The sequence below is a fragment of the Myotis brandtii genome, unplaced genomic scaffold (assembly GCF_000412655.1).
Source record: "Myotis brandtii unplaced genomic scaffold, ASM41265v1 scaffold68, whole genome shotgun sequence".
In the NCBI taxonomy this organism is placed as follows: Eukaryota; Metazoa; Chordata; class Mammalia; order Chiroptera; family Vespertilionidae; genus Myotis; species Myotis brandtii.
The window spans coordinates 98984-110089 of NW_005370657.1; the positions used below are offsets into that span (position 1 = coordinate 98984).

The following is an 11106-nucleotide window of genomic DNA, read 5'->3' on the forward strand; positions in this document are numbered from 1 at the left end:
TTCCTCTCAGCTCAGGGACGGTCGGTGCCTGAGGAAGGGGTGTCAGTGTCTGGCTCTTGCTCCTGGCCACCGGGCTCCCCTCCGTCCCAACAGCCCAGGTGTGTGAGGCTTCGTACCCCAGGCAGGGCCAGGTTCTCGACAACTTGGAAGGAGGCTGGAGACGTCCGGGTCCTTTCTCGTCAGTGTCTGGCTCTTGCTCCTGGCCACCGGGCTCCCCTCCGTCCCAACAGCCCAGGTGTGTGAGGCTTCGTACCCCAGGCAGGGCCAGGTTCTCGACAACTTGGAAGGAGGCTGGAGACGTCCGGGTCCTTTCTCAGCAAACCTGCGGCGGCTGCTCCAGCTAAAAACCTGCTTGACCCACAGATCTTTTCCAAAGAGAAGTTCTGCCCCCCGAGCCAGGGCCCTGCCCCGAGGGGGGAAGGGAGGTGTAAGGACAGCAGGACCCTCAACTGGCCCACCTCTCTCCTGCCCAGGCCCAGCTATGTGCCCAGCGAGGAGAGCCGGCTCCTTGTTCTCACCGAGCTTCTGGAGAGAAAGGCCCACTCCCCGTTCTACCAGGAAGGCGTGAGCAACGCGCTGCTGAAGATGGCCGAGCTGGGGCTGACCCAGGCGGCCGATGTTCTCCTGCGAAACGGGGCCAACCTCAACTTTGAAGGTCAGGGGAGCCCGTGGGGCTGGGCCGGGCAGGCGGCTTCAGTGCGGCCGCTCTGGGTGGCGGCCAGGCCTCTGGGCTCTGCCTGACTTCTCTTAGCAGCTTATTTCATGGGCGATGGCTACGGAACCCACACCGGGCGGCCTTCCGCCCCGCAGGCTTCAGATGGCCCTTAGCACCTCTGGCCCAGGAGCAGCTTGTTGCTCTGCTACCCTGTGATTGATTTAGCAAACCTCCCCAGCTCCCGCTCATTCCCTGCTTCCATCAAGGTGAGATGCAGCTGCTGGCACTGTGCCCAGAGCTAAGGGAAGGTCATTTCCTGCCACTTATTCTGAGCCATCTTGCATTTTCGTTCATCCCACAGGAAGAGGGGGAAACACCGGGCCTAAGTCACAGCAGGACTGTGCTGGCTTCTGGCTTGTAGGTGCTGGGTGGGGGGCGGGAGGTGAGGGAGCCCTTTTCCTTTTCTCTCTGGCTTTTCACCCACGAGGGCAGGGTCAGCCAGGAGACGTGTGGGGCCGACTTATGACCAAATGGCGGTCTTTGCTCTGACATAGGACATGGCCAGGCATGGCTCCTCTCCCCTCTGAGGACCGGCTCAGAGGCTGCAGGCTCCTGGAGGGTCAAGGAGCTGAGGTGGGGGGGAGGTGGGATGGGGGTGGGGGTAAGGGTGTTCTGAAGTCAGGCGCTTGGAGACCCGGCTTTGAGAACGTGGCTGCCGTCGCCAGGCTTGAGGAGCTGGCACTCTGGGTGTCCTCCCAGTAACCCGAGAGGAGAGGCCCTGTGTTGTATGGTCCCATTTTACAGAAGAGGAAACTGAAGCCCAAACAGATTAAGTACGTGCCGTCCCCACTACAACACCCAGGACCCGAACCTAGGCCTGACCAGAGCCTGTGCTGTAGCACCCAGTGAGGACAGCTGTGCCCTGACCCCTCCGGGTGACAGCAGCCCGGGCCCGTCCGGGGAGGGGGGAGTGCCGGGACTGGGCTGCCAGGCCAGGTCCTGGGATTCTGCGAGAACGTGCTGACAGGACTGACGAGCTGGCTGTGCCCTCAGACCCGGTCACCTACTACACGGCCCTGCACATCGCTGTCCTGCGAAACCAGCCTGACATGGTGGAGCTGCTGGTGCGCCACGGGGCCGACATTAACCGGAGGGACCGGGTAAGAGCCGGGCGGCCTGCTCTGAGGGAGCGCAGTAGGGGCGAGAGCAGCCTCCCAGGTCAACCGACTGTGCTTTCTTGGCTCAGATCCACGAGAGCAGCCCCCTGGACCTGGCCAGCGAGGAGCCGGAGCATCTGCCCTGCCTGCAGCGCCTCCTGGACCTTGGGGCAGACGTCAATGCAGCCGACAAGCATGGTGGGTGCTTCCTCTGGGGTGCCCCAGGGTGACAGGCGGGCAGGCTGGTGCAGCCCATGTGCTGGCCCGGTGCGCACAGGTGCACTTGCAGAAGCTTGAGAGAGAGCAGCCGGTGGCCCACGCCAGCCCCTTGACGGCTGTCGGAGGGAGGACCTCGGTGTCCGCGCTCAGCTTCTCAGGGAATGTCTCCTGTTGGGAGAGACCCAGCCAGGTCTCGGGTAGCATCCAGGGTCCAGCAAAATCCTACCTCTCTCGGCCCTTCTGCTCTCCTGTGTGTGGCTGGAAAGAATGGCCAGAAAGCGGTCACCCTCAGCCCTGGCTGAGGTCAGTCCTTTTCCAAGTTCATTTTCTGACCTGAGCGCCTATCTCCCTCCTCCTCCGGGGCTGCCCTCCCTCGGCTCCCTGGCCTCCTCCCCCCCTCTCCCTCCTCAGGGAAGACTGCTCTGCTCCACGCTCTGGCCAGCAGCGACGGCGTGCAGATCCACAACACCGAGAACATCCGGCTGCTGCTGGAGGGAGGTGAGGCGCTTCCCCGGGCTGCCGGCCTCCCCTTCCACGGGGACTGCAGGTCCTGCTGGCTCTCCCCGCCCCGAGGGTCACTTTAGGGCTGAAGGGCTCCTCCCATCTCTTGTCCTCCTGCTGGCTCTTCCAGGGGCAGACGTGAAGGCGACCACCAAAGACGGGGACACCGTGTTCACCTGCATCATCTTCCTGCTCGGGGAGACGGTGGGAGGGGACAAAGAGGAGGCCCAGATGATCAACCGCTTCTGCTTCCAAGTCACGCAGCTGCTGCTGGCTCACGGGGCGACCCCCAGCGAGTGCCCAGCCCAGGAGTCGCTCACGCACATCTGCCTCAAGAGCTTCCAAGTGCACTTCCCTCTCCTGCGCTTCCTGCTCGAGTCCGGAGCAGCCTATAACTGTTCCCTCCATGGAGCGTCCTGCTGGTCTGGCTTCCACGTGGTCTTCGACAGGCTCTGCTCCCACCCAGGCTGCGCCGAAGACGAGAGCCATGTGGACCTCCTGCGCAAAGCCGAGACCGTCCTGGATCTCATGGTGACTAATTCCCCAAAACTGCAGCTGCCGGAAAACTTCGACATCCATCCCGTGGGCAGCCTGGCAGAAAAGATCCGGGCCCTTCACTCCTCCCTGAGGCAGCTGGAGAGCTACCCCCCGCCCCTCAAGCACCTGTGTCGTGTTCACATCCGGCTCTACCTTCAGCCGTGGCCCGTGGATGCGAAGGTCCAAGCCCTGCCTCTGCCCGACAGGCTGAAGTGGTACCTCCTCAGTGAGCACAGCAGCCCCGTGGAGGCTGACATCTGACCGCTCCAGACCGAGGGGACAGTCTGGGCCCCTCAGCCAGCCCGCTGGTGGACTAAAGTCCCGGCGGCCTTGGGGGAACCTTCGGTCCCGCCTGTGAGAAGGCGCAGGCTGCCTGTCGGAAGGTGTAGGCTGGTACAGGAGAGCCGGCAGCTGCGGTCATTCCTGTGGGAAAGGCTGTGTCTTCAGGGAGACGGCCCCCATCTCTGACAGTGACCCAGTTCTCAACCCACATGGGAGAAAATGACAGGGCTTTGATTTGGGACAGGCGTGAAAGGACTGGTGGGCATTCCTGAGCGCAGACTCCTGTGAGCTGCATGGACAGAGCTGAAGCCAGAAGGAACTGGGTGGGCCTTTGTGGGTGCGGCCCAGGCAAGGCCCTTTACTCCACAGAAGGGCTTTGGTGGGCGGGGAGAGAGCGGAGCTGCTTCCTGCTGGTGTCGCCGCCCCGCCCACCAGGGCACAGGGCTGTGCCAAACCCAGGTCTTGGGGACCATGCCTTCTGCTAAAAAGCAATCATGCATGACCAGGGACATTCCAAAATGTCTCACCTGAGGATGAAAGCTACCAGGACTGAAGGCTGACTCCTGCCTGGTGCTGAGCCTCACAAAGCTGTCATGATGGTCCTTGTGAATTGTGTAAATGCCACAGATATAAGCTAAGGCAACTAAAAGCATATTTATATTACCCAATTAGACTGACTTCTCTGGTCTTAAAAGGCCCTTGATAACATCTCTGCCCCCCATTTCAGGATGACGGACCTCACAGCGTCCTGGAAGAGGGGGTCAGCACGAGCAGACACTGCATTAGGGCTCAAGTAACACCTGTCCCATAACAAAAGCACCATCCAGACCGTGGGGCCTTCCAACACAGGGATTCACCCTCTTTATTTCTGACTGAAAACGTCCGCCAAGGAGGAACCACAAGGCACGGCCAAGAGTGAGCCGCGGGCCTCTGCCGGCTGCAGGCTGCGGGCTGCTGTGACCACCACGTTAGGGACACCAGGGCCCATCACCAGAGGACTCGGAACATGAACCTGCCACCAGCTGCGACACAGCGGCTGCGCCTCTCCCCGGAGGTCGTGTCCTCAGCCGGGGTCAGGGTTCTCTTCCTCTTAAGGCGCCAGGCCTGTGGCTGGTGATGGAGACCAGGAGTCTCCGCTTCTGCTGGGTCGCCATACCCCACAGACCTGCACTGCCCAGGCCCCACCCGAGGGCAGCGGAGCCAGGCGCCTGCCTCACTGCCCACTGGATGGCACTCCTCCCCGGTGGGTCCTGTGGTTAAAGAGCCTGTATGGCCAGTGGATGGCAGGCAGGTACATTTACTGGCCTCACTCAACTCCTGCGAACCATCAGAATGAGCCTCTGATGGCACCTGGCTGCCAGCTGTCCGCCCCTGCCGGTCCCTCTTGCCCTGCAGCCCTGCTCATCTCAGGGCCAAGCTGTAGACGTGGTAGATCTCATCGGGGAGGTTCTCCTGCTGCTCCTGGGCGAGGAGGCTGAGGCCTGCGCTTCGGAAGATGCCGTGGACCACCTCGAGGTCCCGGCACACGCTGCTGTCCACATCGTCCAGGATCACGCCCTCCTGGGCCATGTTGTCTTTGATGACGATGATGCCGTTGGGGCACAGGCCCTGCTTGCAGCGCCGCAGAAACTCGGCCAGGTGCAGATAGGTCAGGTGGCCTGGAAGGCAGAGGCGTGGGAACAGGATGGTGCGGGCACACTCGCCACTGGCTGCTCCTCAGCCACCGCTCATTCCACTTTGCACTTTACGATTGACACACAGGGCCAACTGCCCTCAACAGTCCAGGGGGGTCACTGAAGCCCATTTTGTGAAAGAGGAGACTGGGTCAAAGTCACCGAGCCACAGGCAGCCATGAAATGTGCAGCTGGGATTCCACCCTGCCCAGTGGCTTCAGGCCCTGCCTGACACCTCACTCCACATGCCACCCACCCTCCTAGGCCTGGACCAGGGCAGAGTACCCAACAGTTCTTCCCTCCGTTAGAACTCCAGACAGGCTTTTTGGGACCACAGAACACAGGGCCAGATGCAGTAGGTCCCACAGGGTGGTGCTGCCTGCCTGGGAGGGTGGCTGACCGCTGCACAGGACATGATGGCAGAGCCGGCTCACCGCCAATAGCAGGGACAGCCAAAGCTTCAACCTTCCTCTCGGTGCTGCCTGCCTGGGAGGGTGGCTGACCGCTGGCACAGGACATGATGGCAGAGCCGGCTCACTGCCAATAGCAGGGACAGCCAAAGCTTCAACCTTCCTCTTAACCCCTTTTATAAAATCTGTCCATGTTCTTTCTAAGTTAGTTAACTGGGCATTTAAATTTTTTCAACAAAAAACTGCCTCCCCAATGGGTCACAGCAGGTGCTGAGTTAATAAAACCTGGGGAGAGATGTACCTTTAAGGTGGCGGGCCCCACGGTCCTGGGGCAGGGAGGCTGGAGAAACCCCCGCTGCCTGCCTGGTGCTGCAGGAGCAGCGGCTCCAGGCCATGGGGACTCCAGTCTGGGAAGCGGGACGCGCAGGACAGAGAAGACGGCAGCAGGAGGCTCACCTATCACCCACTGGATCCAGATGACGTCGTAGGAGTTGGGCTCCGGGCTGAAGTCCTGGAGGCCACAGCAGAAGTAGTTCCTCACCCTCTTGCCCTCCTCACCCAGGTAGGTCTTCGCTTTTGCCAGGAAGTCCTCTGTCACGTCCACCATGTCCACCGCCCGGAAGAGCGGCAGGAGCAGCCGCTTGGTGATCCTGCCGATGCCGGCGCCGCAGTCCAGGGCACAGGAGGTCCCCGTCTGGTTGGGGCCTTCCTAAAACAGGACAGGTGTCAGGAAGGCTCGGAAAGCCAGAGGGACCCCGTCACTGCCCAGGGCCCTGCCTCACAAGCCCCTGAGGGACTCATCTAGCCTGGACGGTGGTGTGAGCGTGACCTTTTCCTGGGTCAGATTTCTAACATGAAAGCCAGCTTCCACTTCGAGGTGCTGACTTGAGCAGGTGCCTTCATTTCACTCCTGAGACCCCGTTAAAACGACAGCAGGAACAGGAAGAATTTAGTCAGCGAGAGACCAGAAGAGGCCAATCAATGGCACGGGATTGGAACAAACCTGGGACGATGGCAAGTGGGTGGAGAGACAACCAGAGCGGCCTCTGCTGCTCGCGAACAGACAAGAGGGGGAGGACCAGGGAGGCTCCAGCCGGGGCAGGAGGCCATGGCGGGAGTGACCAGGAGCTTGCCTTCCGCAGAACAGCCAACACCCACAGCCCAAATACCCAGACGTGGCCAGAGAGCCAAGGTTTCGTCCCTGGGAAGATGGGACAATTTAAAGGGAGACTACTCAGTTCTGGGACAGGGAACCCCCAGCATAACAGCCATCGACTGTTGGTCCCCTCGAGGCCCAGTCCACAAGCCGCCCGCTGTCCTTCGGGCCTGGGCGGTAGACGGACACACTGCAGGCCCTGCAGCGGCAGTCGGAGGAGGCGCCAGCACGTGCTCCGGAGAGCACCCCAGACCTGCCTACCCTCAGAAACCTCTGCAGGAACTTCCGGGAGCTGTTGATGTCGATGCTGGAGATGTGGCCGTACCCCCCGAGCATGCCGTCCACCGTCGGGGGGACGTCCTTCCAGTACGTCTTGGCCTTGGAGTAGAATTGCTTCTCGTCTTCTATCACCTTGCTCGTCATACTGTCTCCAACTGCGTCTGCTGCAACTCCGCAGTGGCGCCTCCTGCAGGAAAATGGAGTGAATCAGCCAGGCCGAGGGCCGTCTCACGTGCTGGGCTGGTCAGTCCTGCCTGATGCAGGGGAATGTCCGTGTCCCCATCTGCTGCTGCCCCTCGGACGACAGTGCCTTACGTCTCTTGCATTCAGGTCACTTTACAAAGCGAACTTCACGTCAGAGGAGACCAGAGTCCTGGCTTCTAGTGCTTTCCTCACCCTCCCTGACACCTGGCTCCATGGCTTCTGACCCCAGCGGACAGAGAATCTGAGCTAAGGGAAAGTCGTGTGTGTCCTGGCCAGTGTGCTAATGGTTAGAGCACCGGCCCTCACAATGGAAGGTGGCGGGTTTGATTCCCAGTCAAGGGCACATACCTGGTTGCAGGTTCGCTCCCAGCCTGTCAGGGCGCATGCAGGAGGCAAATGCAACCAGTCAATGTGTCTCTCTCACATTGATGTTTCTCTCTCCTCCCTCCCTTCCTCCCTCCCTCCCTCCCTCTCTCTCTGAAAAGCAATGGAAAAAAATATCCTTGGGTGATACAAGGAGCTCAAGCCTGCTACAGTGTACTCTGTGGGGGGCTGGGGGGGGGGGGCTGAACAGTCCCCATGACCCCCTCTCTCTCGCTGGTCAGCAAAGAAGCAAGCTCACTTCCAGGTCTAGTCCTTCATCAACAACCAGGCATCGTGCTGTGAACGGGGAGACAGAAGACAGCTTGACTCCATTACAACTGTAAGGGCTGGGAAGTACAGGGCACTACAAGGGCACACCCTAGAGCAGTGGTTCTCAACCTTCCTAATGCCGCGACCCTTTAACACAGTTCCTCATGTTGTGGTGACCCCCAATTTCATGGTTACAAATTGAACATAATTAAAGCATAGTGATTAATCACAAAAACAATATGTAATTATATATGTGTTTTCTGATGGTCTTAGGCGACCCCTGTGAAAGGGTCGTTCGACCCCCAAAGGGGTCTCGACCCACAGGTTGAGAACCTCTGCCCTAGAGGGACCTAACTCTGCTGGGGTCACGGAAGGCTCTGGGGAAGTGACCTCAGCTAAGACACAGCACCAGGAAGAGTTCACTAAGCACTCGGGGCAAGGAGACTGCTCCAGGAAGAAGAGCGGGCACAGAGCCCTCCCAACTGGCAAGTCAAGGTCCCACGGGTCACATTTGGTAGTTTAGATTTCACCCTGAAGAGCAATGACCGTGAACTAGCCTGGGCTAAGCAGGGAGTGACATGAGAAAATGGTCCTGGAGACTTGGCAGCTGTGAACTGCAGGGGCGAGAGCAAAAGCAGACACGGACAGTGTCGCCGCTGACAGGAGCATAACCAGGGGGACGAAGGACCACAAAGCAGCAGCGGGGCCCGACAGCAGAGCGCAGGCCCACACGCCGCTCAGGGCCGGGAGGCCGGTTCGCAGCCCCACTCAGCCAGCGGCCACCTCATGCCCAGGAGGGACATCAGGGTCATCCCTCCCCTGAGGCCCTGGCCCTCGTCAACACGTGTTCACCCTGGCAGGTGTTCTGGTTGCTGAGGCTTGTCAACATGAAGCCCGACCCCCAGAGAGCTGGCAGCCCGGCAGGAGACGGGGCAAAATGAAACCCACACACGGAGGGACCACGAGGGCTCTCACGGCGCCAGAAAAGTGCCGTGGATCTCAGGCTGGAGGAATCCTTTCTGAATGGCGGCCAGGGCGGCAGCCGAGAGGTGACACCAGATGTATCACTGCGATTCTCTGGCGTCCCGCGTGGTGTTCACCAAAACACACACTTCCCGGGAAATGAGCAGAATAAATCGGACCGAACACTTGCCTGGCTCTCCTCTCTCTGCCTCGCCGGCCCTCCGGGGTTTACCTTCCCAGGCAGGGTCATGACTTTCAGCACCATTAGCCCAGCACCTGATACAAGGTGGGTGTTTGCTAATCGGTTGTTGAATGAATCAAAGCATGAGCTTTGTGTGGCGACAGCCAGTTTACACTTTTAAGAAAACCCCACGTAAAAACCCGCCCGTTCAAAACTGAGAACACTGAAGGCCATTACCGACAATATAATGACCTGCTTTACCAAAAGCCGTGAACAGGATCCCTTTAACTGTCAAGGTCCCCTGAATAACCTAATTTACAAGAATTCCACTTACAGGCAAATTCTAGGAACAAGCCAGGGGAGACCCATCTAGGCCAGGAAATGGCAACTGTAACTTTGACATTTGTTCTAAGAGCTGATACATTAGTAAACGAGACTCCGGGGCCCTGTCTACACTGCGCCTCCCGGTGTGGGCAGCGGGTCCCTAGGAGTCAGAGGGAGCAGGGTTGTCGATCAAACAGCAGGAAGCCCTCCCACACTCTGCCCAGATGGCAGCGAGGAGCTTCACCACTAGAGACGGATGGGGCCGGGGCCGGGGCTGGGGACAGCCTGGCTGTGTGTGCTCTCGGCTAACTTGGAGGGGAAGAGAGACCCTTTGCTCATAGTGAACGTGTGCTCCTCGGCGGGGAGCATGTCCCTGCCCAGCCTTCACGGTCATCGAGCCACCTTCTCCCCCTCCAAGGTGTTTAGGGCAACACCTGGATAGCTGCCCCAGCTACTTCTCTTTCCCGGGATCCACGGAAGAGAATGGTGTTTGAACTGTCACTGGCAGTGCAGGGCAGAGCCACCTCAACCCCTAAGTCACCCGTCTAGGAAAAGCAGGAGGCCAGAGCCCGTCTGAGTTACCTCCTCCTCCTCGAAGCCTGCGGGGCAGGGCCTGTTCTCCTCGGATCTGTGTGTCTGCAGTTGGACATAGGAGAATGGCAGGATGCTCTATGAAAAAGAAAGGGAAGAAGGGAGGAAGGAAGAAAAAAAATTAGGGGAAAATGTTAAAAACCAACAAAGGCTCTGATGAAATCAAGTGAACCAGGTGTGAATCCTGGCTCTGCTGCTCATCAGCTGTGTATGCTCAGCTCAGACACTTAACCTGTTACCCAAGTTTCTTCATCTATAAAATGGGAGCAGCAATACTGACTCTAAAAGCATAAAGGGGCCCTGGCCAGTGGGTTCAGTGGTTAGAGTTGTCCCGTACACTAAAGGGTGGCGGGTTCAATTCCCGGCCAGGGCACATATCTGGGTTGTGGGTTCGTTTGCTGCTCAGGGCACAGACAAGAGGCAGCTGAGTGATGTTTCTCTCTCAAAATCAATAAATTTTTAAAAAGGATAGAGTGACCCACACAGTGCCGGGTACATGTTATCTCCAGGTTCGAAATCTGTCAAATGAGATTCCCCTCAGTTATCTCTGCCAATCGTGAAGCTCAAAGAAAAATGCACTGAAGTGCCCTATACATAGTGTTGGACACACGTAGGGGTTACTGCTGTTACTGCTGTTATGCTGGGTGGTGGGCATTCAGCCTCACACAGCTGAGCCTGGGGGGGAGGGGGAGGGAGGAGGGGAGGGCTCCCCATCTCTGCAAGCACAGAAAGACTGCGAAGATCGGGAGATGCTGTCTTTGAGACTGGCTTCTGGCCTCCATTCTAAAGCATTCCGCATGCGCCGCCATTCCTGCCACAGCCCCCAGTTCACAGACAGAAGAACCGTCCCACTAGAGGAGCGAGGTGCCTTAAAGCACACAGCGAACCAGGAACAGGAGGGAACCCAGCCGTCTTACCCAGAGGCCTAGTCCTCCCAGGGCCTCATCCCAGGGCCCCGGGCAGCGATCCTACACGTCCAGACTCTGCCCCCTGCCCCAGGGCCTCGGGCCCAGCGGTGTCTCTCTACCCCTTCCTACACAGCCCGTCCTCTGGGCCGAGATCCCAGCCCACAGCAGCAGAGCCTGGCCTTCTGACAGCCTCTCCTCACGCAGGCTGACCTTGCCTGCAAGGTCTCTCGGCGGCGGACCTGTCCGGCCAGGCCTGGGGCCGCGTCCAAGGGGAACGAAGACAGCAACTCCTAGGTAACGGGCACGCCGTGTGCCGGCTCCGAACTGAGCGCTCCTTACCCCGGCCTCTCGCGGGGGAAACTGAGGCTCAGAGAAGGAAAGGGATTTGCTACGGCCCGGGGGCCGGCGTGGGGGAGTGCCCGGCCCCGCTTTG

The 11106-nt window shown here is 59.5% G+C and overlaps 2 protein-coding genes across 4 annotated transcripts in view; one reads left to right on the forward strand and one right to left on the reverse strand.

Moving 5' to 3' along the window:
- Window positions 1-4019, forward strand: part of ASB6 (ankyrin repeat and SOCS box containing 6) — a 9863-nt gene extending 5844 nt beyond the window's left edge. The window contains exons 4-8 of the mRNA XM_014529299.1: window positions 474-655; window positions 1709-1815; window positions 1902-2010; window positions 2443-2529; window positions 2663-4019. Coding sequence (XP_014384785.1) covers window positions 474-655; window positions 1709-1815; window positions 1902-2010; window positions 2443-2529; window positions 2663-3330 — 1153 coding nt within the window. The 3' untranslated portion in view covers window positions 3331-4019. The remainder of the gene's footprint in view (window positions 1-473; window positions 656-1708; window positions 1816-1901; window positions 2011-2442; window positions 2530-2662) is intronic.
- Window positions 4020-4185: 166 nt separating this feature from the next.
- NTMT1 (N-terminal Xaa-Pro-Lys N-methyltransferase 1) lies at window positions 4186-11001 on the reverse strand. Of its 3 annotated transcripts, none has more exons than XM_005881364.2 (5): window positions 10884-11001; window positions 9757-9843; window positions 6852-7056; window positions 5891-6143; window positions 4186-5009 (listed from the first exon to the last, which is right to left on the reverse strand). In XM_005881364.2, exons 2-5 carry the CDS (start codon window positions 9822-9824, stop codon window positions 4753-4755), a joined length of 783 nt encoding a protein of 260 aa, XP_005881426.1. In that variant the 5' UTR covers window positions 9825-9843; window positions 10884-11001; the 3' UTR covers window positions 4186-4752. The 3 variants fall into 3 exon arrangements, with proteins under 3 accessions (XP_005881426.1, XP_005881427.1, XP_014384875.1); XM_005881365.2 differs by lacking the exon at window positions 10884-11001 and adding an exon at window positions 10683-10842; XM_014529389.1 differs by lacking the exon at window positions 10884-11001 and having other exon boundaries at window positions 4919-5489; window positions 5594-6143.
- Window positions 11002-11106: the final 105 nt, after the last annotated feature.

Bases quoted from the DNA above. Each gene is read 5' to 3' on its own strand.
- NTMT1 (XM_005881364.2), bottom strand. From the start codon at position 9,824: ATGTCCAACTGCAGACACACAGATCCGAGGAGAACAGGCCCTGCCCCG. The intron at 7,057-9,756 runs GTAACTCAGACG...ATTTTCCTGCAG, and splicing joins CAGGCTTCGAGGAGGAGGAG to GAGGCGCCACTGCGGAGTTG. The intron at 6,144-6,851 runs GTAGGCAGGTCT...GTCCTGTTTTAG, and splicing joins TCCTGCAGAGGTTTCTGAGG to GAAGGCCCCAACCAGACGGG.